Genomic DNA, 26,247 nt, shown 5'->3' on the forward strand with positions numbered 1-26,247 from the left:
GTGTCTCGCGCTGCCTGCCGGGATTGCGTTCATGTCCGCCATGTTCTCTGTGGCTCCGAGAGCGGAGCGCCCGAGTAGGAGTAGCGCGGCGCCGCGCAGCCACTAAACCCCGCTGCAGGAATGGCCCCGGCCGCCGGCCTTCGAACGCGAGGGAGTCAATGATCGGCACGGCGACGGCAGAAGGAGTCGGCGGAGCGAGAATCCGGCGGGCGCGGCCCGTTTCCCCCCCCGCGTTTCCTCGGCGTCGTGTTGTTTGCGTGAAATCACACCGTCATGAGTAAACTCTCGTTCCGAGCGCGGGCGCTAGACGCCGCCAAACCGCTTCCAATTTACCGCAATGGAGACATCCCGGACCTCAACGACTGCGTGTCCATCAACCGCGCGGTCCCGCAGATGCCGACGGGCATGGAGAAGGAGGAGGAATCGGTAGGTTATCGCTTTAAATCGCCTTTATTCCACTTCATACACGGGTATATTCGGGTGTGTGGCGATACATGGCTCTTAGTGGTATTCACAAACGGTCATTACGCTAACTGCGTAAGCGACGGTTAACATGAGCTATCTAGGCAGTTAGCTATATACTACGCTGTATGCGTAGTGTAGAGAGAAGATGGCGAGGGCGGCGTTGTGTGTGGTGTTTTTTTTTGTGTGATGTTGCTGGTGGTTTACGCAAACGAGCTCTGCGCAAACTGCGTACGCAGTCGTGCGTACGTAGTCCTGCGTACGTACATACGCCTGTGTTACGCCTTTGTATGCCTTTGTCTAGTGCTTTAGCGTGAGCCGAGTCGTGAATTGCGTAGCTAGCTGCGTCACGTCGTAGAGTGTCGGTCCGTTACCATCTGCGCGTTTTGAAAAGCGGAGCCTGTGTTGCGTCGAGTTGCGCTACCTGTCGATTTGTGCTTCCTATACATTTTGCGCATGCGCACACAATACCAGTTTTTAACAAATTTTAGCTACAGAACTTCATAGTAATTCCTCAATAGTTTTACTCGGCTAAGTTTCACAATTTCAGTTTGCTTGTACTCGTTTTTTAAGATATGTTTGTATTTTGTTTTACCTTAGTTGTCTATAACGTTAGCTAACCTAACCTAGCTAGCCACCCTGATAACCTAAGCTACAATGGTTTAGGCTGTATAACGTAAATATATAGTTTAGCTAGTAAAGCTATGAACGTTGCGCATTTTAATAGACTTCGTATTGCTTTATGCGCGCGCACACAGTAATGTGTTCCCAGAGTGGCTTACCTGATGTTTAAGTGCAAGTAAATTTGAATAATATCCGTTAAAGTAATAATATTACCACAAGGACAACAATAATAAGCATTATTTAAAAAAGTTTAGACACTTGTTAAACGTTTAGAAAATTTACAATGAAGAAAAATGTGAAATAGCAGCTAATATAACCTAGTGTTATTATTAGCAGTTAAAATGAAATAGAGCTTTACCTAGATGTATAAATAAGCAGGGAGGCAAGGAGCAGCGCTTTAGATGTTTGGGTGAAAGTAAACAGCCCTACTTTTGCTTGAATTATTCTCAGAATTATACTTGGCTGTTTTATTTAAGCAGCTTTAACTACTTAGGTAGTAACTACATTATACACCATGGTAGCACGTTTTGACAAGGTATCGCAAATCGACAAAGCACCGCTTCAAAGCCTGGCTAGGCTAGATTAAGCTAACGTGTACACAACAGTTAGCCTAGCTTAGCTAGCTAAGTTAAATCTGCAGTATTTTAGGTGATGATTGAACTGCGTGGTGCTCTGTCACCATTAAGCATTCATTATATTACACCTATTTAAGCATACAAACATGTATTTAGCTATTTTGGTTAGCGTTAGCTTGGATTGTTAGCTAGCTAGGTTGCTAACTATTGTAGCTTAGCTAGCTTAGCTAAAAAAGGAAAGACTCGGATCCTTATTAGCTAATGCTTACGAGAAAACCTACGCTATTTGGTTGTTTGCGTGTGTGTAAAAAGGTTGTAGGATCATTTTAATACAACACTGCTCTATAGCTTATTAAACTGATGGTGGTGCTAGCTAAGCTAAAGTAGATAGATGGCTAATATATATCTAGCCAGTTAGGTTAACTAGCTAGCTAGCAATTGAGATTATGGCGCGTTGGGAAATTCAAGCTTTATTTTAGCATGAATTCACTGTTTTTCACCTACATCTGTAGGTTAAATCTAACATCCTGCTCTTTCCTGTAATTATTTATTCGAATGGTTTATTATATAGGTTATATTGTTCTTTGGATATTAAAACCTTAATGAGACGTTTGTAAATGATTTATTCAGTGATTTATGAAGCTTGGTTTTGTGGTGTGACCTTTATTAACGTCTAAAAGTTTTATATTATGTGGAGATTACTAATAATAGCTGTATACTGGTGTGTCATGATAAGAATAGTTTGATATATCATTCCAGAAATTATTGTGAAACAATATTATCCTTTTTATACCGTTAAATGCCACTGACATTATGGTAATATTATAACATAATAAAGCAACTGTACCCTTTTTATAAAGACAACACAATTAGAAATTAATCATACTTTGGTACATATACTTTTTTCACCTACTGCAGACCACACTGTGTGTATGGGTAGAGTTTTTAAAGCACTGGTCATTTGCATGACTGGCTACAATACTGTTTACTGTTATTTATGTGAGCAAATAAACACAATAGACAGTATCATTACTGTCATTAGGTCATGTTCATTTATTGTATGACAGGGCAATAAAGTAATTGTTGTGACAGGCCTAAACTTAGGTCTGTGGTGTGACCTTTATTAATACAAAATTGTGTCTGTTACTTATCATGTTTGTTGCTATACTGGAAAATAAAGAGTCTTAGATAGTAGGGTGTTCGATATCGTATTGTGCGTCACAATAATATTGCCAAAAATTCTACACAATAAAGAAATTGCATTATTTTTTATATTTGGTATGTACTGTATTTGGCTCATATTACTTATTGGCTAATATTTGGTGATATGGCCAAAATTTATATTACAATATAGGTATTAACTTTGCTTACTACATTATAGTTCCATCATCGATATGAAGAGTATAAAAGCCCCCACCCTTAGTGTACGTAATCACGCACTGATAGAGCTGGGCAATATGGCAAAATATTATATGACAGTAATTAAAGATAAAAATTAATTACTGACACAGACGTATGGTGAGATCAGACTAGAGTAACATCATGTGGGATGAGCCTAGGGCAGTTTTATCAGTGATATGTGATATATGAGTGCAGGACTGCTGTGGCTTAGAACCTGTGGGCAAAATGTAAAGGAAATGAAACTGAGTTTCAGTTGTGCTGAATTTCCAGCAGTTTCCCATAAAGATTTCTTCAGTTTCTGCTCATTTCCACCTCAATTCTTTAAACCAGTGCAGTTTAAGTAGAAAAATGAAAATGTTAATGCTATTTATAGGAACAAGAATATTGTCTGTGACCTTAGATAGCTGTCAGACATCCCAAATAGCTCAAAATAAACAGATCTAAGTGAAAAGCAGTGGATGTGAGGCGTTTGTTGGCGGTGTCACATTTGTCACATTTGAGGTTCTAATTTGAGCCTGTGATCGTTTTTCAGTTTGAAGTCCTTAAAATGATAGGTTACTGTACATACACTGAACAGCCAGAACATTAAAACCATTCTCAGGTTGGGTGAAAAACTTGATTATCTGCTTACATTGGTTGGTACTGAATGCAGAAACGCTGACATGTTTTCCAGAGAGTGAACTTATTCAGTTTCTGAAGATAATGTAAAATAAAAGCAGGATAAATAGCGTAACCATAAGACACTTTTGTGAGAACCAAACTGTGACTGCTAAACAACAATTAGAACATTGCAAAACACATCAGGAAGGTTTTGTGGCTTGTTCCCAGTCACAGTTGTTAGTACCTTCCAAATGTGCTCCAAGAAGGTCCATCAAAAGCGAACCCAACAGCTACCTTTTCCACTGCCAGGTTGAATGGTTACTAATGCTGCTTACATTTGAGCTTGGATTTCTTCTTTGAATTCAAATTCCTATTAAAATTGGAATCCCAGACGGACACTCAGCTAATCAACATTAGTAAAAGAAATATTATTATATTAGTACATATATTAGTAAGCAGTACTTATTAGTAGGGGTGGGCAATATTATAACCTATACAATATATCGTGACACAGAAATATCGTGATATTAAAAATCCATATCGTGATAATAGGGCTGTTCTGTCTTAAAAGTAGTCTATTATTTACTGTCAAGCTTTAGGTGTATTTATTGTATAATTGTTTTAGTTTGCAGTTTATATGCATGCACTAAATATTCTGCAATATTATTTGCTGCATTATATTATTTTACACAATATGATTATTCTGTTATACTATTATACTAAATTCCTGAAATGAATGAATTATTTTAGTTTTCCTATATCGACAAGTATATCGTTATCGCAAAAATACCCTGAAATATTATTTTAGAGCCATATCGCCCACCCCTACATATTAGTACATCTATTTGTGTGTCCCATTAAATCTACAAAATATGAAAGTCTTACACACTGTCTACCTGTAGTTATCTCTGGACATCATGCTTTATCAGCTGATATTGTCCTCCATTTAACTAGAATGCAGTCAACTTGGGTGTGCTGTCATTTTCAGCTCGGACTTTCAACGTGTATGGCTGTATTGTACAATTTGATACTGATGCAGACTTGGTAGCCTGGTTACAGGGCATGGCAAGTCAGGTTGATGGCCATTCCTGTAGGCTAACTTGCAAAACAGAGCATGCTAGCTTAATGCAAAAATGTAAGTATGCATGCCAGCTACCGGCCATGTCGAAAAGAGAATTGTGGTGTTAGCACATTGGCTAGCCTTTGTTTAGTATTGCTAGTGCGCCATTAGCATGCTGGCTACAAGGCTGATCCCACATTGCCGTTGTTTTAGCATGCCAGCTTCAGGCCTTGTTATGTCGCTATCACAGTATTAGCATAGCCTGGTTAGCCAATAGGTAAATCCCTCAGCCGATGTGGAAAGCTACCTTTATGTTCAGAACCGACCAGCGCTGCAGTGGAAAAGCAGCCGTAATGCTCACAGAGGCCCCACCTCACAACTTGCACTGAAAGGATCTGGTAAAGTTTGTTTTGGGTACAGGTACTACAGAACACTTTCAGAGGTCAGGTGGAATCTATGCTGCTGTCTACACTGTATGAGGAAGGTGGTTTTAGTGTTTAACATTTCACTAATGTGAACCAGTGCAAAATATGCATTATTTAAAGCTTTGTCCTAGTTTAACCCTTAGAGATCTCTGTATTTCCAGACAGAATCATGCAATGCCATTCCATGGCTTAACAGACCATAACATCAATTAATAATTGTGACCAATTATATGAAACAAAAGATATAATGCAATATATTGTTATATATATTGAATGATAACCTGTATAAGAATGCCAAATTCTGCCAATATGCAGCTTTTATTGGAACATATGGAAGATCCAAGATATATTTAATGTTGCATAGGCTCCATCAGGTGGGCACCTCTCTTTGCCAGTGTTTACTAAATTAGGCCCACACCTCTGCCAGGCTCAGCCATCCCAGACTCATTCCCTCCAAGCTCACTACATGGCATTTCACAGAATTTCACTCACAATCTTGATACCACTATCCCAACATTACACACACACCAAACAGTCAAACTGCTAAAATATGTATTTAGTGTGCAGCTTCTGTTAGTAAGTCATTTCAGTATGTAGTCTGTATAAGGGTCTAACTCAGGCTTAGGAAACACATGGTAATTGCTGTGACTGTTAAAAGTGAGGGAATGTGTAAAACATTGCATCAAGTTTCGTCAGCTTAAGTTTGTGAGCTTATCAATACATGTGGCTGTTACTACAGTCTCTGGAAGTTAGAGTATCTCACAAAAGTGATTACACACCTCAAAATGTAAATATTTTATTATTATTACTTTTCATGGGAATATATGAATATATGACACTTCGGTACAATGTAAAGTAGTCAGTGTACAGCTTGTATAAAAGTGTAAATTTGCTGTGCCCTCAAAAAACTCAACACACAGCCGTTAAGGTCTAAACCTCTGGCAACAAAACTGAGTACCTACACCCCAAGCGAATATGGCGCACCTCTACCTCTACTGTTTAGCAGAATTATTTTTTGGGATAGTATATCCACCAAACAAAATGATTATTGTGGCTGGGCTACTAAAATGTATATAATATAAGTTTAACCAGATTTTTAAAACTATTAATATTTACTTTCATTTTACTTATATTTACAGCAGATTAAAGCTAATGTTCGAAAGTTTTGGTATTTAGGGGCCTTTCTGGTGAGAATGGGTAATTGCACTGAGCATGTAGAAAATCATTTTAAACTGGCAGTGTAATGTTGTCTCCTTTCAAAGTGGATAAATCCGATTCCAGGTTATGTTCAGTCAGACAGAAAGAGAGCATGCTCAGTCAGAATCTTCACTTCAACTCCACTTTTTTTTTTTTTTATTATGAGTGAATGAGCTAATGAGGTCTGAGTTTCCCCTTCTGAAGTCTCCATTGCTCCACCAGCCACGTTCTGTAAAACTGAGCCAGATCCTCTTTTAGAGGCTGTACATGTAATGTAAGTACATAAATACTTTAAAATAACAGTATATATCATACATGTCCTTTTAATAAATGTATTCAGCTATTCTAAGTTGCACCCATTGCTGACACAGATGTACAAATCCACACACACAAAGCTTGTCTTGGTCCTCAGAGAAGTACTGCTAATACAATGGGACTCCCTCGCCCCATTCACACCTGGGATTAACATGCATCCTGGGTGATCTGATCACAGATTATTCCTAAACATCATAGCTGTTCACACCTGGTGTTTTAAGTGCATCTCCTGTGAATGATTGAGATGAAATTTCACATCATTTCTGCTGAAAGCGGGACTCATAACAATCAAAGTCTTCCAGTTTTCTTATCACGATAGAGCAAGTCAACTCAAATCCCGATGAGAGGCAGCTAGTTTTGCTTGTGCACCAGCCACAAGTATCACCTTTATCCACTAGCTTGTTATTGTAGCTTGCTCAGCTAACCCATGTGGTTGATGAACACTATGGGATTGCAGTTGTATAGGTGTGTTGTCAGCGGCAGTGACTTAGGTCATGTGGACGGGGCTTTGCTGCCGAGTTGCATCGAGAAGCTTTGCTAGTTACTAGAGATGGAAAAATCAATCAGCTTTGTGTCTAACAAGACTCAAAATGTCTTGGAGTGTAGTTACTCTTTAAGACATGTTTGAATTGCGTCAAAATCTGAAAAACTAACCTCTGAAATGTATGATTTTCTCATATGAATTCTTTTTTTCATTTTTAGGCAAATAAAGGTGCATCAACTATAATATTGGGTTGGGTTTTATACAGGAGAATTGTGTACAGTATCTGTTACTGAATGTTTTACAGGACACTAACCAGTTCACTATATTTAAGATGAGCAAAAACAGCAGAACACCATAGATTTCCATAGCCTGGCACTGTGTGAATATACTCAACAGTTTTTATCAATATCGTATATTGTATCGACTGAAATGATGGCTTTATTTTGATTATGACTTGAAGGCCTGCATGTGTTTGTGTTGAGCCTTGGAATGATTTGCGTAATTAGGAAAGAAATAAACAACAGCTTTTTACACATTTTAAGTTGGATCAGGTTTCGGACATTACTGATGTAGTCAGTTGCCAATAATGTGAAGTGTTTAATTCTAACCAGGAGCCGGCTGATTTCAGGGAGTGATGGGAACATACCAGTTCTGTTCATTGTGTTGCATCACACTGACCCAAATTCCTATGAACCAAGTCTTTAATATCCAGGATACTGTTTAGGAATTTTACCTACCTGATCTGCACCTAAAACATGTCTATTTTCCCTTTATTTTCCTTTAAAAGCTTCTGTAGTGTTGACATTTGCTACTGTTTGCAACATCTTTTTTTTATTATTAGTATTTTTTTGTGAGTGTTATGGGTAATATAAATTTTTTGCAAATGGATCTGTCAGGAACACAATGAAATCAGAGCTTGATCGTGATCAGTGTTGCACTGTTAATTGAAATCCCTTTTTAGGGTGGAGTAATACTGTGACCTTGTGTGATCTCAGCTCTCTGTTGGTTTATGTCTAGACTAGACAACATCTAACATCTCTTCCTTGTTGTCCCACAGGAGCACCATCTCCAAAGGGCCATCTGTGCCCAGCAAGTTTTCAGGGAGAAGAAGGAGTGCATGGTCATCCCTGTGCCCGAGGCAGAGGGCAATATCAACTATTATGACCGTCTGTACAAGGGGGAGTTCCGTCAGCCCAAACAGCTCATACACATCCAGCGTGAGTCCGATCTCTCTCTCTCTCTCTCTCTCGCCCTGTCAAGAATATGACCTGCTCTATACACACATGGGCTCACTCTGGGCAATTTCAGACTTTGCATTAGAGGGACACTAGGGTAATGTCTAGGTTAGGTCTGGTTGGTCTGATTTAAACATAATGTGTGGACCGAAGTTCTGGGTGACCATGCATGTCTCAAAGCGACTTCACTTTTCTTTTTTAACAATTTTTTTGTCTACTGAAACTAGACTGTATACTGTATTTTCCGCACTATAAGGCGCACCTGTATTATAAGGCACATTTTAAGTGACTCTATAAGGAGTTTCTAATTCAGCATGTCTTACTGCTGGGTGGTGGGGGGTAGCTAACTAAGTTAAGTAAAGCTAAGCTAGTACAAAAATGTAATTAAAAAAAGATTTTGTTTTAAAGTCATACAAGTGCTGGATGTTCATTAACACAGATTTCTCTCCTGAAAACTGTAAAGTTTTGTTTTCCGTTTGTTTACAGTAAGCTTAGATTCCTGAATTATTCTAGCATTAAGGCTGGATCGTTGGCATTAGCGGCTAACCGTTAGCAGGTTAGTAGCAAGCTACAGGCCGATAAAGCTCACCTCTGGATGGCTAAAGAGCTTTTGGTCAGCGTGGTTAGCGGGTAATGCTAATGCTGAACTCCTCCAAACTCTTGTTTGATGCTATACTTCAGCAGAGTGGCTTTACTGCTTTTTACAACCTGACTGGTAAAATTCATACACAAGGCGTACTGGATTAAAAAGTGTGCTGACGATTTTTGAGAAAATGAAAATATTTGAAGTGCGCCTTAAAGTGCGAAAATATGGTATACCTTTTATCAGATTTATATGTAAACAACAAGAAAACGCCCTTGACTTCCATTTAAATGTTTTTGAAAACTCCAGATATAGAGTTTAACTCCAGAACAGGTCCAATTACCAGTTTTCCAATAATTGAGCAAAATATCAGTTTATGCTTTCCTCCCCATTAATGCTGAAAAGTGTACTAATTTTATAGACCAATCACAGGTGCTGCTGTCTGCGTTGCTAATTACATTTCTGTGTCAAACTACAGCATAGCATCTGCATCTACACAGATATATAAATTGACCTGAATGATTTGCAGTCATTTTCTGATAAGAAGGCATCAATGTTTTCATCAGTCTGAATAGAACCAGATCTGGAAAGGGCTATAGGAGTGTTTTACCCAGGGTTACTTTTTTAAACCTGGGAAAAATCAGCTACAAGAAAAATGCATCACAACAACCCAAATGATAATGTTCTCTTACTGTCTATCAGACCGGTCTGGGGCCCGGAAAAGAAACAGCAGGGAACAAAACTAACCAGAAACAATGCCTGAAGCTCTGTTCATTAAATCTGATGCCAAATAAACAGTAAATCATAACTGGAAGCTCCGGTTTCCATATATTAAAACTGGGCACAACCTGCTGAGAGCCAGCTATGTTCACAGTGCATCGTTATGTGATGGGAGATGCATGTATTTGGAAAGGGCAAAGATATTTCTGGAACCGGAGTGTTAACCACAATGTGGAGTTCTGCACTGTTGAGAAGAACACTAACTTTACTGGATTCAACAAATCAGTTAATTAACAAACTCTTCCAGAGTTCAGTTCAGGTCTGCTGAAGCAGAAATAGGACTACAAACAATATGCAGAGCAGTAAGCCTACTGAACCAGGGTTTTAAACTATGTTTTTAATGTGTAAATCTTTAAGATGCACACTTGTTGTCTTAGGAGAAACCTGTATATATCTGCTAGGGTTGGGTGGTATGATAGAAATAGTGTATTGTCTATGCCGTACCAAATCTCTGTCTTTGTCAGGCCAAAATAGCTCAGTCGTTTATAATTCATTCATGTGCAACCTGGATAAAGGAGTCTGCAGGTTGTGCCTCAAAATACTTCTGAGATTATTAATTTTAAATGTGTGAAAGTTTGAAGCTTTATCTTCTAAACATATCAGATTTGAGCCACATTTAGATAGAACACTGTGTTTTGGTGTTATGCTAGTGGTTAGCCCTTTAGCAGTTAGCCTGTTGGCTAATGTTAACTAAATAAGACTTCACTCTCTCTGACACAAGTTTTTATCAGTAATCAGGATAATTAGTTAAAAGCAGCTGTACTGAGCTATGTGGTAATCCGGATATCTGTGCTTGAGGCAAGCTTGTGTCATCTAAAGGTAGTGTTTTAGTGTGTCCAGTGTTCACTTGGTCTGTAAACAAGCTAAATTTAGGATTTGATCTTCTTAAAAAAAAAAAGAAACAAAATGGGATTGTATAGTAGCCACGGAAACACTGGTCTTGCGTAGTTTGTGCAAATTCTACCCACAGTAATATTGTATACCCCAGTAATGTTTTGACCGGTACGATGGTATTGAAAAGGTGAATACTGTCACTAACGTTGAAAACTTTAACAAAATATACTGTAAAGAGTATCAGTATTTTTTACTATCACCAAAAACAGACATCATACTGCTACCTTTAACTGCAATGATTATATGGCGTGATTTGTAAAGGAGAACTACTCAGTTGACAGCCACGATCAGTTATTTAGTTTTCATCTGGATTTGATTTTGAACACATTTTTTAGTGGACAAATTTCTTCTTCGCAGATTTTTCTTATTCATTGTGTACCTCCACCACTAGGCAAACGTTTTTTTTTTTTTTTTTTTTTTTTTTGAGTGACTGTATAGATACTGTATAGATACTGTATAGATGTTGGTACACCTTTTGCTCTTCTTGCAAGTTTTCCCAACTATATTTTGATCAGTATCACTTATCATACTTGCATTCCTGCTCCTCCTAGCATTTGGCCTGGACTATGAGCAGCCGGACTACGACATGGACTCAGAGGACGAGACGCTCCTCAACCGACTCAACCGCAAGATGGAGCTTAAACCTCTGCAGTTTGAGATCATGGTGGACAGACTGGAGAAAGCCAGTGCCAACCAGGTAATGAACTGAATAAAATGCATGTTGTACTGCAGTGTTACTGCATGTGCAGTCCAACTCCAAATCACTTCAAGCCACACAAGTAATTTCACACATTACATTCTCAAATGTCGAACTTAAAAACTCGTAACGATCTGCTATCCTGTAATAAGCACTCCTACAGACCTGCACTTAGATTGGGCATTATACTGCAGTTTTTGCTTTTTTATTAGAAGAGGGATTATTTGACACCACACTTCATGTATGCTATTTATTAGCTTGTTTTGTATACCACCTTTTAATACAGTTTTTATGGGAGTGTGATGTAAAGCAGGTCATGCCTCTCAACTCTGAGCTTAGTGAGAAACAGGGAGGGTAGAAAGTGGGCAGTTCAAGGCTTTTCTGCTTCACACGTTAACAAAACGTCCAGTGACAGTTATTGTTTAGGATAGTCCCCACTAATCACTACACTTAATTTATGCTATATACATTAATTTACACACTACAATATTGAATCTACTGGTTTAATATATAACTGAATATATAGATGTTACATTGTTTTACATGTGATTGGAAATTTGGATCACACATTTTTCAAAGGTCTGGAATCCGGGAGAAAAAATCGGGATCACTGATGTATCAAAAATGTAACATTACATTGTTACTTTATAATTTCACGACTCTGCTGCATGCAGGCATTGAGAGAGCCACTGGCAGCGACAAGTCCCTCATGTCATGAGTGTTTTCTCCGTTCGCACAGTTGCCCAGTTGTTATATTGAAATATTGTGATCTCTGTATTCGGTGTGAGAGATATGGCCCTAAATAATATCTTTTAAACTTAATCAATCACTTTGTTTTGCAGCTGATCACACTGCCAGAGGCCAAGCTGCTGCTGAACGAGGATGACTACCTGCTCAAGTCTGTGTACGACTACTTGGTCAGGAAGAGGAAGAACTGCAGAGGGCCTTCACTCATCCCGCAGGTTAAGCAGGAGAAACGAGATGGTTCCACCAACAATGATGCCTACGTGGCCTTCCGGCGCCGCACGGAAAAGATGCAGACCCGGAAGGTACATATTGCACCTTCATGAGGATTCATGCCGATTAAAAAAAAAAAAATTATAATTTTGATATTTAGAATAATTTTTCTGTGATACTGTAGTATGCGGGTCACTGTAGCACTGAAGTGTAGTGAAGTTTCATATGCAACTTCGCTTACTGATGTAACAGCAGACTGAATTAAAATGGTACTGTAGGCATGAAGATGTGTAAATTTAAGAAAAACTGTTTAAATAAATGCAGTTATGATCTGGACTCTTATTTCCAGTATAATAACTGTTGCATCCTCCTTTGGGCGAAAATGTTCATTTATTTATTTGTTTTGCAATATTGTTTTCTACGTAAAATACAGAAAACACAAGCTTACTGTAAAATCTGAAACTTTAAAATTGATTTAATGTTTTATGTTATTGCAAAAGTATTCTTAATTTTTTTTTTGTGGTATTACCATGAAACATATTAGAAAATGGCTGTTTTATGTTAATATTGTATGTTTTACACTGTATAAGTACCTTTTTAGGAGGTGTAAGGGTGGGTACTAGGGCTTCTTTAATTTGAAACTATGGAGGAAATTTTTAAGGTGTTTCAAAAAAATCTTAAAGTTCTTTATAGAAGAAAATGTTCCGTAAAGCACCTTAAGCTTTCCTGAAGACTCCCAAAGCACTTTAAGGTTTTCTCCACAGTTTCAAGTTGAAGAACCTCTAAAAATTGCTTTACCTTTCAAAATAAAGCAAGCCGTCCCTCAGGCTTGGTCCAGTGTACATACTGTACTGATGCTGGAGGCTAATCTGGGTTCTTCCTGTCTCTCTGCAGAACCGCAAGAATGACGAGGCATCGTATGAGAAGATGCTGAAGCTGAGGCGAGAGTTCAGCCGCACTGTCACCATCCTAGAGATGATCAAGAAGAGGGAGAAGAGCAAGAGGGAGCTGTTGCACCTCACGCTGGAGGTGGTGGAGAAGAGGTAGACATGTGCATAAGATACTGCCCTTAGTTTAAATGTGTTTACATACTCAGACACAAACATAAACAATAAGGCTAAAAGTATTCACTCACCCATTCATATCATTAAACTCAGGTTCCAATCACTTCCATGGCCACAGGTGTATGAAATCAAGCACAAAGTCCAGTCGTGAAATTTCCTTACTACTAAATATTCCATAGCCAACTGTCAGTAATACAACAACGTGGAAGCGACTGGGAATGAAAGTAACTTGCTCTTTCAGTGTAAAATAACAGAGCAGGGTCAGCGGATGCTAAGGAACATTGGGTTTCCAAGGCCAAGCAGCTCCATACATATATTTACAATTAAAAGGAGCACAATTGGCTTTGTTTTAATGTTGCTTTCCTCCTAATGTTTCCCCTGTGTTTGCTGCTGACTATTACACAGTGCTCCTCAAAGTTGTGCATTATTTATGTTTTATTTTTTAAATCATTCAGTCACTGGCTTTGTCATGTAGTGTCTTTGTCCGAGTTTGGCCAGCCGTCATGTGCACATCTCCACTATAATACCACATAGTCCGATGAAGCCAGGCAAACATCTCATCAGGATATATGCTGAGGCCTATTGTGTTTTGAACTGAGGATATCCTTTATCCTCTCAGATGAGTAACATCATCTGGTGATGGGAGAACTCTGTTAGTGGAACTGATTGGGAATAATTTGAGAACCTGTTTGAAACTGTAAACTCAGTTATTTTTTATTAAAGTTGTTACTTGTTTACTTTTTCTTACGTGTTTTTTTTCTTTGTCGTGCCTATTGCTTTTGCAGGTTCCAAATGAGTGACTTCTCTGGAGAGGTTCTGAGTGAAGTCTCCGTGCCTCTGGCAGAAAAGACAGTCCATCCCGCTCCTATATGTCTACCCAATGGGAACAGGCATAAAACGGAAAACAAAGTTAAGGTAACATATCTTTCTTGTCTTGCTGAGATTACAGTTGAAAGGGAAATTGTTGTGCCTGTTCCCTACTAAGATAAATGGGGAGATTTCTGCATTGGAAGCAGGCCTTTTCTCATTGTTAGTAACTTGAGTTTGATCCGATCAAAAGTCTGGATCTACTGTACCATGGTCCTTTTTGTCTGCAGTGTGAAATCACTTTTATGGGTGGTTTGACAGTTTTAAAACAAACCAAAGGAAGAATTGGTGTTGTGCCGAAATCTGACTCCCCTTGGCGTGCAGGCGCGTCACACAGCAGTTTGGAGACACACAATTGTTTTTACTGTAACAGTAGATTAACCGTATTTATGAACCGATATGAAAGAAATCTGAGGCTAATCTGTTACACTCATTCTGCTGTGGGGAGCGCGTGTATGTTAAGGGTAGTCGGATTCTGACAGCTAGAATTGGCCACAACACCTGGCAAAGGAACTCAACAATCTCATTACATTACATCTCATACTCTTAACATTCTATGGAGAGATGCAGACAGATACTGAGACTCAGAAAATGGATAGAATTGGTGCAGTGGCAGTCATTACATTTACCCTACATGCATTTTATGATGTGATGTGTTTATTTGCTGTGTTTGATGTTATCCAAACACTGATTGTGATGCTCACTTCCTGTCTTCTCCACAGTCTCACAAGTCCACACCCAAACACCACCCGCACAACGTCACCGTCAAAGCCGAGCCTCACTTTGACTTCATCCGGCCACACAAGAAGAGCTCGCGGAAGCCTAAGCTGGACACTCTGCGTCCACCCAGCCGACCGGAGCGCCCGCACACGGTCAACACAGCAGACATCAAACAGTACGACTTCCACAGCTCTGGAGAAGATGAGAACCCACAGGTAGGCACTTCATTTACTTTCAGTCATGTCTTTCGGATACTGAGGATGTGGTATGTTCACTGCTTCATTGATATCAACATTTCTGAAGCCCCTTAAAGTCTTAGTTTGTCTGAAATCACAGTTCTGACATCTGGCAAGCTCACTGCTTTAAAGGATAATGATCATAGGTGTGATAATTAAGAGTCCAAGTAGCTGCATTCCCCATTTAATGGACAAAAGAAATATGCATTGAAATATGCCAAGTGTCACATTTCCAACCTAAAATGACTTTTGTAGTGTCTCCCCTGCAAGTTATATCCTCAAACCAGATAGTTGAACTTTAGTAATAGTGGCTGCACTGCTGTGGAATCCTGTTGTCATTGACTAATCGATTAATAAAAAAAAAATATATATACATTTACCAGACTAGTGTTGCATGGTAAAAAGGTGCTAGAAAGTGTCTCAATACTTTGCCAATAAAGTTTGCACAATACCCATTTTATGCAGTACCAGTACATAAACCTAATCAGCACCAAATGCCGCATTTGACACAAAAGTCGAACCTTGTCGTCTTCTCAGCTTAATAAGACTGCCTCATCGCATCAGCATAAACCATGTATATGGCTAAAAAAGCTAGAAAAAAATCCTTAATTCATCACTCCGCTGAGGATCTGTGATTAATCCATTGTGGAAAACACTCAATAATAAGTGTTTCTTAAAGTTTCTTCACAGTAACTTTCTGTGACTCGTTCTTTGCTTTATTTCTCAGTTTTCAGTCACAATCACACGTTCTAAAGTAAAATTCAGTGTCTGAGGCTCTGAGCTCTTTGTCATCTGAGTTTCCTTGTAGCTGTGTATACACCACCTCAGAGCCTAAAATCAACGCATAGGCTTGTAAACAATATTTTAAAATTTATTGATTCACATTTGCACTAGATTCGTGAAATCAATTTACCCTCAACCCATTGAGTAAGTTCCTCAGATCACATGATATCTCTCAATTTTATCCATATTGAGAGGCAGGCATCATTTCGGCGGTCATAATGACTATCAAAATGATCATTAGTTGCAGTTAGCACAAAGACCGTACCCAGTATTATGGTTGTAGTTAATAGTACCTCAAATCTGGAACTGTGATTTTATATGTGACCTATTGTACCAGCAATCTACATCGTTTAAAGAGGCATTGAGATATATTATATATACACTTAAGTGTGTCTGTAGATACCCTGTCTTACTGTTTTCTGTAATAATTTGGTGTAAAATGGGCTTGATTGTGTTGGCTTGAAAAATAGGGTTACAGATTTCAGTATCAGTCTTATTACTTCTGTAATGGTTAATAAAACTTGAATGTTCTTCCTTGTGATCTCTTCCAGTCTCCGTCCTCCGAGCCGGATGAGGAGAACGACCCTGATGGAGCCTTCGTTTTCAGGCGGAGAGCTGGATGCAGTTACCTTTCTGTAAGTTGGACATGGAAATTAAATGATCTTAATGTTTTCTTGATTTTTAGAGAAAAAGCAATTATACAACTGCAGTTATCAAATATTAATTTCGGTTACCGAATATTCAGTGCATTCCTGCTAGTTTGCAGTCTTATATTCTGCTTTTAGATCCCACTGCTAGGATTTTTATTTACTTATTTATTTATTTATTCTTTGGCTTAAATTTATGCATATAGTTGTGTTGGTTATACTGTGACAGTTTTTCTAAAGTTTGATATAATATATTGTTTGATAATAGTATTTTAACATTTTGCATTATATTTAATTGAATTAAAACCTCTTTATTGGAATGTGTTCAATGAGCATGTTTTTGCCAATACCACAGCCAAACTAATGTATTGAAATGCTGATGGTAATATCAAAAACGATCTGATTAGGGTTATTCTGACCCTGCATAATGAACTTTTATGTATTAAATGGACAAAATGAGGGCAAATTTCAGGACTTTGCATAGATTGTTATTACACACAGGAATTTTACATTACTGTCAGTGTCCTACATGGTGTCCATCTCCTGTGCTGTTTTGTTATTCAAAATTTTTTATACTGTACCTGCTTGTTTGTGCGTCTGTCTGTATTTATGTGTGTGTCTGTGTGTGTGTTTGTGTGTGTGTGTAGCCTCTTACTGAGCAGAGTGATGGTTCTCCACCGGTTCTGGCCGGTCTCGATGCCATGTGGCAGCGGAACGCACTCACGGCTCTCTCCGTTCCCCGGCGCTGTGTCGGGGTGGCCCGCAGAAGGCTTGGCCGCGGCGGCAGGTAGCAATCAAAGTATAAACTGTATAAACCAAGAAATTTTATACATGGCCTTTCTCTCATTTTATATACCATTTTCTGCTGTACAGTAGTTATGCTGTATTACTCAGCAGTGCCAGAGTGTGTTGGATATAGGATGGTAGTTGATTTTTGCGTTCAATATTTTTATATATTGTATTTTATATTTTATATATATATATATATATATATATATATATATATATATATATATATATATATATATTAGTTTTTAAAACTTAGTTAACATAAGGGCACATGAACACTTAAGTTGAGAGTCTTATTGTTGTGAAAGCAGCATAATGCTTCAACTCAGAAAAAGTGTGTAATTAGCAGTTTAGTCAGGACAGGTGTGTTGGAGCAGGGAACACACCTGCATGTTGTTGCTGTCAGGCAAACATCTTGTAAAAAATATAAAATATTGCATTTTCATTTATGCCGCTTTTCACATTTTGTAAACAAAAGTTTACATTGAGTTTCATAATAAATGAATGGACTAATAGAAATGCTTTGGCATTACTTGCAATGAAGTGTTTTACCATAATTTCCATTGACGAAAAAGATACCATTTTAGAGATACACAATTTTGTTCTGAAGTGACTTTGCTAGAATTAGCTTACTTACAAACAAATATATATATTGATTTATAACAGTAAAACAGCGTACTGAAATTAAGAACTACCACAGGTGTGCTTCAAGAGCTTTTCCAAAGAGAATTTTTTTCATTATTTTTTGTGAGAGACACAGTAGGGTAAAAAAAGGTTATAATTAATATAAGATTAACACGTTTTTATTTTTCGTTGTCACAGAAATCTCTTATTTTTGTAATGTTTTTTGTACAGTGTGAGTGTCAGAAATTCAGTATGAATGGATCATTAAAAAAAGCTCCAAAATTACCTGCAATTACTTTGTATTACACTAATGATAAAAGCAATAATGCTTGACATCAGCCTTGTAAAGGCCAATTCATACTTCTGTGTAGAACCTACGGTGTGGGATGATGCACACCTTCCTATAAATGTAACTAGGCACCGCATGGCATGGACAGTGACAGCTGTGATTGGTCTGCCCACACATTCCTGGATTTGGAAAAGTACAAAAAAAAGTGATGGGTGGTGTTAATCCACTGTAAGATAAATATATGCGAAATCACAAGTTGTTGGGCATTCCAAACATTAACCTTTTAACATTTGTTTCACATGAGTCACTGTATATTATTAATGTTGTTGAACTTAACATGATTGTACCATTTCTGCCAGTAAGCAAAGATATGCTAGTCTAGTCAAATCCACTAGAGGTCACTGTAAAATCCCAACATTATTTTGTGCCTGATTGGAAACCAACATCTCTTGTGTCTGTCACAATATTGTAGGGTTCTGCTAGACCGACCTTCATCAGAGCTGGACCGAGCCCTCAGGCACCTGGATCCCGATACATTTTGCCCCTCTGTCACCCACAGTACCTTTGCCCCCCTCCCTACGGACTCTCACATGGACACGCATACGAACACACACAGCCCCTCCCCGTTTAGAACAACCCCCCAGCGCTCTTTGGCTCAGCTCCTCAGCGACATCCAGGCCTGTAGGTGGCGATACTTCCAGCCTCGACCTCTCCACCAGAACCAGAGGGACGAAAGCGGGAGGAACGCCCTTCACGAGGATGACAGGAAAGGAGGAGGAGTGACCGGGACGAGTAGTTCCAGAAACACCGTTTTAGGTGGGGTTCAGTGCTCAGGTGTAGCAAGGCTGACTTTCTGTCCACTGTAAAATTAATAATAATAATAATAGTTAACGTGATGCAAGATGTTCATTCATAACAAAATAGGAGTTTTCTCTTTACAAGCAGAAAATGAACCAAGGCACATTTAATCAAACTGAAATGTCTCCTACAATGTTCTGGCACTGGTCAGGATTGTGGGCTTTTCTTAAGTGAAGTGCCTTCATTAAAAATCTGTTTTTAAAGCTTTTTAAAAATGTTATTTTGCTAAAACAGCATTTAGCACTTGCTCGCATGCTGAATGTGAAAGTTTTTCTACCTCCATTGCCTGCATTAGCCAATTAAAATAGACAGAAATAATAGACAGAAAATTGAATGAATCAGGAGAAGCCTCCCGACATACGTGAACCTGTAAATTATGAATCATTTCATCCCATACACTGTCCTTTGAGCTTGAGCCTTGTTTAAACACCACATTCTTTTGTAAGTAGATGTTAAACTGACCACTTAACTACAATTCCAAATTGGAGTTCGAGTGAGTGAAATCTGTTCAGAATTATGTTATTGGACAGTGCAGCATGGGTACATGTTATGTTAGACTCTGCCTTTTCAAACTGCTGCCAATGTAGCATCACTGGGTAGACAACACACTCCGAGGAAAGCACAGGGACCCAGCTCTGATACATCAGCTGACAGACGCTTGTGCTGACCAACATCACCCAATATGGAAGTAATGTGGGGAGAGAGTGTCCTCTAGAAAATATATTCCAGAGCAGAGCTAAACTGCTGAGGAATAAAGAACGTTCAACACTTTATCTATCCGTTTCATAAGTTTTTGAGTTTGTCTAGGAGTGGCCTAGTCTCTTCATGTTCCACAAATAATGTAGAAGTTCCCTCTCATTGATGAGCACTTGCTCGTGTAAAGAATGAAATTAAACAGCTCAACAGAAAACAGAAAAAACAATCCATTGGCAAAAACTAGACATGTATGTAAATTGAGATGTATATGCTTAAATTAAGCAAGAAAAATCGGTCAGTGGGACGAACAATTTTTTCTTAGTAAGATTTCTCAAAATAAGCAGTTGCAAAGTATCAAAATGAGTGAAGTAAGAATTAATACAAGGAAACATCACTGATTTGTGGCTCAAATTTGGACAAAAGAATCAGAATAACTTGATTGACTGACTTTTTGTGTTTATGAGTTGAGTTTAAGTTAAAATTATGCAAATTAAGGCAGTAAGACTGGTTAAGATAATTATTCCTAAAATAGGCAAAAAAAATCTTACATTTAGAATGAATGTAATCTTATCAGAGAAAAAAAAAATTATTGCCTTAAAATTTTATTTTTTATGTTTTGCTTTGTAAACCAAAACAATAGACATTTTAAGTGCTTTGGCATGTTAAGCCCAGTTGTATCCATTTTTTTATGTCGGCTTTTAAGTTGTATCTGAGTAACATTGCACAGAGAGATCTGCTTGTTATGCAGTGTTCCACTGAGACCAGCTCTGAAACGCGTCATGTTCTCTGCATGTTCTCTCTCTCTCTCTCTCTCTTTCTCTCTTTCTCTCTCGTCTGTGCTGGTCGCAGTTCGAGCATACGCACCAGTTCACTGCAGGCTTACATAAGTGTTCCATCGCAGCAGAATTACAGAGCAGGATGGGTTTAGCATGAGGCCAGCGTGGCCTCTGCCTCTGCCTCCCTTCAAACCTCCAGCGTTCAGCAGAACCAGGGAGTGACTTCACAGTCTGTCTTTCGAGGAAAGTGTGGGAGGCTTGGTCAGATTGGATTGCAGTTGTGTACGTTTGTTTGTGTGCTTGTGAACTTAACCAGGGTTTCAGAGGAACGACCTGAACTACATTTAGTTCAAGTTTTAGGCTGCTGTTGTGCTTGGTGCTGTTTTGATCTATTTTGCAAGAGCTCACATAATGAGAACTTGTGTAATAAGTTCTGCCACACCTACAGAGGGGAGCAGAGACTGAGCTTTTCTAATAGGAGCTCTTTTATGCCATCAAGTGGTGGAGAATGATTTTGCAATTTTTTTGGTGGAGTATCAGACGGTATCAGTCAACTAACAATAGCTTTATGATTTTACATCTCATGAACATGGATTTGCGTTGGTCATTTAGCATTATAATATAAACATAGCACAAACATTAAGGAAATTGTTTGGTAGATGATTTCTTTGTTTTATTACTGCGTCTTGGCAATGCATCTTGTATGTTTGGAAAGCCTGTTAACTTTCCTTATAAAAGGTGCCACATTTGTAAGAAACATGCATTTGTGAGATGAGCAGCAGTGCTGAGTATGTAGGTTGCACCCTAAAAAAATTAGACAAATTTTCTCTGCCCCTTCCAAACAGCTTATTCTGTCAAAAGCTGTTGTTGTTGACATTTGTTTTAAGCACCTGATTGACACACAATTGGCATCTGTGAGCATGGGTTCTGCTACAGTGGTCAGTAGGTGTATCAGCATCAGCCACGTTTGACTGATCTGGGTAGAGACTGTGCTATAGGGCAACTTTAAGCTGGTGTTCTGCAAAATCAAATTGACATTATTTAAAAAGAGCCCTGATACGAGTATCTCCAAACTGAAGGCAAAGGTCATATAATGAGGGATGTTAGATAGACTGTAAAGTGGGCACCCTAAGAAGTAGGCATCCCAAAAAGTTCGTCAAACCCCAGATGAGTCAATGGCAGAATAAGCTGCTGTTTGGCATTGGCAGAGAAGATTTGGCACATTTTTCATGGGCGCAACCCACATACTCGGCTCTGCTGCTCATATCACAAATTCATTTCAAAATGGAAATTAACAGGCTTTCTAATGGTATAAGATTTTTTACCAAGAAGTTTTAGATTATAATATTTAATTTCCACTCATTGCTCATCATTATTTTCCACTTACATTCTTTTCATTTTTCCTATTTCATTTTTACATTGCACTTTCTATCTTCAGGATATATGTGGGGAGACTAGTTTCTGTCCCAGGATTTTTGGCACGTCTGTGTGTTATAGATAGAAAGTTAAAAAGTTGGGCACACTGGTCATTCAATGCCTCATAACTTCTTGATCAATTTACAGGCTGCAGTCTGGTGTCCCTGTAGCGTATATTTGACACATTTAATTTTATTTTTGATTATTTCTTGTTTTGTGTTTTAGATTTTTTTTTAATTTTTTGTTTAATTTCATACATTCTTTCCTTAGATTTTATCTTTATAAAGATCACAATGTTATCATTATTAATGCATTTCACTAATAGCTGTGCCATGTGTGACTGTGAACTTTGAAATCAAACTTGAACCAGAACAACAATAATATAAAAAAGACAGTTTAAGTCAAATGTAATTAAAATATTGAACATAAAGGATATATTACTGTAAGGATCTCTTTGAATTGCTAAATTGTTAAATATAAATAATTAATTTTGTAAATATAAATATGCATTGGTGAAATGCTCATTTGTTTTACATTCTCTCTCTCTCTCTCTCTCTCTTGCTGTGTGTAGGTGGGATTACAGAAGAACAGTTTCAGACACACCAGCAGCAGCTGGTTCAGATGCAGCAGCAGCAGCTGGCCCAGTCCCAGCAGCAAGGCCTTCGGCCCAGCTCCAATCTGCCCGAACGCCCACACGTGCATGTGTCTGTAAGTTCTGTAACACACTGTACTCTCTGTACTGTTACTGTTACTGTTCCTCAGTCCACAGGAGGGCCTCAGTGTGCTGCTGCTGATGTAATGTGAATTTGGGAGGGAAAAGCAGCTGTACTGATTTAAGATGAGCCCAGCTCATCATTTACACTAATCAACATGTATGTTTTACAGAACACTGCATCCCTGGACACCCTGTCCAAGACTCTAGACTCGGCCAGTGCCCAGTTTGCAGCCTCTGCTGTGGTCAGCACTCCCAACAAAGACGGCAAGACCCACAATACAGCGGTCAATGGCATCCTTCCTAATTCAGGCAAGCACAATGCTCTTTCACCTGGGTAGGGTGTAAGGATGGATCACTTATACTACTGATATAAATAACTGATTTTGCAAGACTGCTATCTAATATTGCAGTGTATTATAATTTAAGGGCTGATATCAGTGCTGTCTAAATTCATCACATTCAACAGTTCAGCTATTGCTAAATTAATTTTAGCAAATGAATAACTAGCTCTGGCTTAAAAATCCTCATCTCTTTAATTCTATACATGTGAATCATATGGCCATCTTTAAGCCAAATTTGTTCTATTAACCAAATATTACATGCTAATATTGAATTTAAAAGTCTTTGATTATTAACAATAGGAACTGTGAATCTTTCCCAGTACAGACCTATCACACATAAGAATATTAAATTTTCCCAGATTTTATTTATTGGCAACTTGTATAATGGTCAGAAGCGTATCCTTAGTGTTCATCCCCAGAAACTCCACTGTCCTCTACCCTTAACTTACTTTTGCTAAACATTATAGGTACTGGGTGTGCATGCACAGTGGTCACATGTGGAGGACATGCAGTGTCTTGCGAGGCTTTTTCTTTTCTTTACACAAAAGAAAAGTTATCCCATTGCATTTTTTGTGTTTTGCAATAATGTGAAAATGGCAGTTAATCTTTACATTGTGTCCAAAGCTTCTGATAAATGGAACAAAATCAAAATAAATAATCTGGAATAAATACTTTCTACATTAACAGCAAAATGGCAAAACACTCTAAATATTAGAAAACGTTATATAGACATTGTCCAAAGAAAAGCAACTTCATTTTTGTTTACTACATAATTAAATTCTTAAACTTTATTCTGTGCTACTATTTTTTGATGAATGGACAAAATAGAAATTCTTCAAAATTACCAGAAATAAAATCCATTTACATTGACTTTCATTAAAAGAAAAAAAAGGTTGACTATTAAATATATATATATATATTTTTACATTTAAAACCAATTTTTATTATTTGTTTCTTTTTCGTCATCAGGAAGCTCCAGGCAGAACAAATTTAGCTCCTCCGGCTCCTCTTCAGTCCGGCCGTCGGGCGCCTCCTCCAAACCCCTTTTGGCCGTGCCCCAGTCACTGCCCCATGGTCACGGACCCCTGAGCAGCGTGAGCGCTGTGTCTCCCGCCCACACACACCTCAATAGCGCCCGGCCCTGCGCCCCCTCGCCCCCCGCCTTAAAGTTGGCCACTGTCGCCAGCAGCCTGGACCGTGTGCCCAAAGTCACCCCTGCCAGCGCCATCGACAGCATCGGCAGGTACGAGCACTGCACCGAGTATCAAAACAGTACCAGTTAAAAGTTTGCACGCCTTTAATGTTTTTATTTCTTTGTTTTTTTTTCCTCTATTGTAAATTAATTATTCCTTTATTCCTTTATTCCTTTATAGTCATCCAGACTATAAAGGAACACATAATGAATCATGTATTAAACTTATAAGTGTTAATCAAGCCAAAATACTATAAAGCATTTAGGTGGCTCCTTTCTGGTGTGCTGAACTTTCAGCTAAATGTTTTGGTGGTCTTTGTGACGGCACTTAGAGGTAAAGAAATTCACTCTTGATGAGTTCAGCACAGCTGTTAACTGAAAGCCATTTCAGGTGACCCAGCCAAGATGTGCAAAGCTGTCATCTAAGCAAAAGATGCCACTTTGAAGGATCAAAAATATAAAACGTATTCTGGTTTGTTTAACATCTTTTATTTACATGGTTTTCTTTATACTTTGGAGGACTTAATTAATTATTAATTAATCCACAAGGCAGAAGATTTTTTTAATAATTGGAAAAATTATCTTAAGGTTTTCCAAACGTTTAATCGGTACTGTAGTCTTCTCAGTCTTCCATCATTCTCAGAATATTTGGCTCGTCTTTAAGGTCACTAAATTGCTGTGGTTTGTTGTGTTTCAGGGATAAAAATGAACCAGAGAGACTGGCTCTTAACGGAATAGAGACCACTGTGGCCATGGAGGTGACATAGCCTCCCCTTCCCAAAAGCAACCTGAACGGACGCTGGCGAGATGCAGGAGCCAAATACACGGACCTTTAGTGCATAGCGGCATATCAAAATATAAAGAGTAAATTTGTGAATATTACGTGTACATTTTGTAAAATTGGGAATTATCACTACCTTGTAAAATAGTATATTTGTATCATTAGTGTCATTTGTTACTTGAATTCTAGATATTTTGTCATCATGCTTTTGCACTTGAAAAGACAGCCAGTGGAGCGTAAAGAAAAAAAAGTGCATCAGTAAATGCGGGGATCATGTGCATGAGTACAGATCCTACATTACTCGTTTTAACTATTTATTTTGCCATGTTTACATTTTTGTATCTCGTACAAATAAATCGGATTTTGTGAGAAAATGTGGATATCGGCATAGCTAGCATACTATGTCTGTTTTTGTTTTCTTTTTTTTTTTCTTTTTTTCTGGATTCAAAGGAAAAAGTGATTTGATTTGGTTTCAAATTATTATATTTTTTTTAGACAATTTGCTGTCTTTTTGACATCATCTGTTAATTTCGCAGGAGATGTTTTAACATTTTCATTGTTTTTCTAAAGGGGAGAAAAAAAATGCTTGTTTTTTCTTTTTCTTTTTTTTATTACAGAGTCCGAGTACTTCAGAATGTATTTATTTCAACTGAAGATGGTCAAACCTTCTACAGTTGTAATTTTGATACCACTGAGTTAGGGATACGGGCAAGTGCACACCTCCCTGACATAAAAAAAAATAATAATAAAATAAAAATCCTGCAAAATAGGCCTGAGTGGTTAAAAGGCTTAGCAGGTTAAGCCGTTGTAGTGCATCCGCACAGTGGTCAGTATCGGGCATATGCTCCGTGGTCTTCAGTACTACCAACCGTCTTGCTGTGAATGGTGAAATTTATACGTTATAAATTGATCAATCGTCTATACCAATAAATGTCCCTTTTTATGTGTACTTGCCTTTTTTAAACCTGAAAGAGTGAATTGATTTCGAACTAGACCGGTTTGTGATTGGAGATATTAGTATAATAACTGCAGATAACTGTATCGTTCATGACCAACGGCTCATCAGCCCTGCTCCTGGAGATCTCCCATCATGCATGTTACAGATTTCATCCCTAATTAATAATATAACACATCCATTCAACTGATCAAACTCACCTGGAGGCA

The 26,247-nt window shown here is 38.3% G+C and overlaps 1 protein-coding gene across 1 annotated transcript; it reads left to right on the forward strand.

The window, feature by feature from the left end:
- epc2 (enhancer of polycomb homolog 2 (Drosophila)) lies at window positions 1-26,026 on the forward strand. Its single transcript, XM_007250595.4, has 14 exons — window positions 1-426; window positions 8,201-8,360; window positions 11,187-11,332; window positions 12,175-12,381; window positions 13,184-13,332; window positions 14,139-14,268; window positions 14,943-15,155; window positions 16,511-16,594; window positions 17,254-17,393; window positions 18,781-19,124; window positions 22,626-22,762; window positions 22,940-23,078; window positions 24,080-24,353; window positions 25,000-26,026. The coding sequence occupies exons 1-14, from the start codon at window positions 274-276 to the stop codon at window positions 25,067-25,069; spliced, it is 2,346 nt and encodes a 781-aa protein (XP_007250657.3). The 5' UTR covers window positions 1-273; the 3' UTR covers window positions 25,070-26,026.
- The last annotated feature ends 221 nt before the right edge of the window (window positions 26,027-26,247 follow it).

Source organism: Astyanax mexicanus, chromosome 11 (genome assembly GCF_023375975.1).
Source record: "Astyanax mexicanus isolate ESR-SI-001 chromosome 11, AstMex3_surface, whole genome shotgun sequence".
Lineage (NCBI taxonomy): Eukaryota > Metazoa > Chordata > Actinopteri > Characiformes > Acestrorhamphidae > Astyanax > Astyanax mexicanus.

Excerpts from the sequence above, each read along its gene's own strand:
- epc2 (XM_007250595.4), top strand. The coding sequence starts at position 274 with ATGAGTAAACTCTCGTTCCGAGCGCGGGCGCTAGACGCCGCCAAACCG. Across the intron at positions 16,595-17,253 it reads CTGGATGCAGTTACCTTTCT|CCTCTTACTGAGCAGAGTGA; the intron begins GTAAGTTGGACA and ends GTGTGTGTGTAG. Across the intron at positions 17,394-18,780 it reads AGGCTTGGCCGCGGCGGCAG|GGTTCTGCTAGACCGACCTT; the intron begins GTAGCAATCAAA and ends ACAATATTGTAG.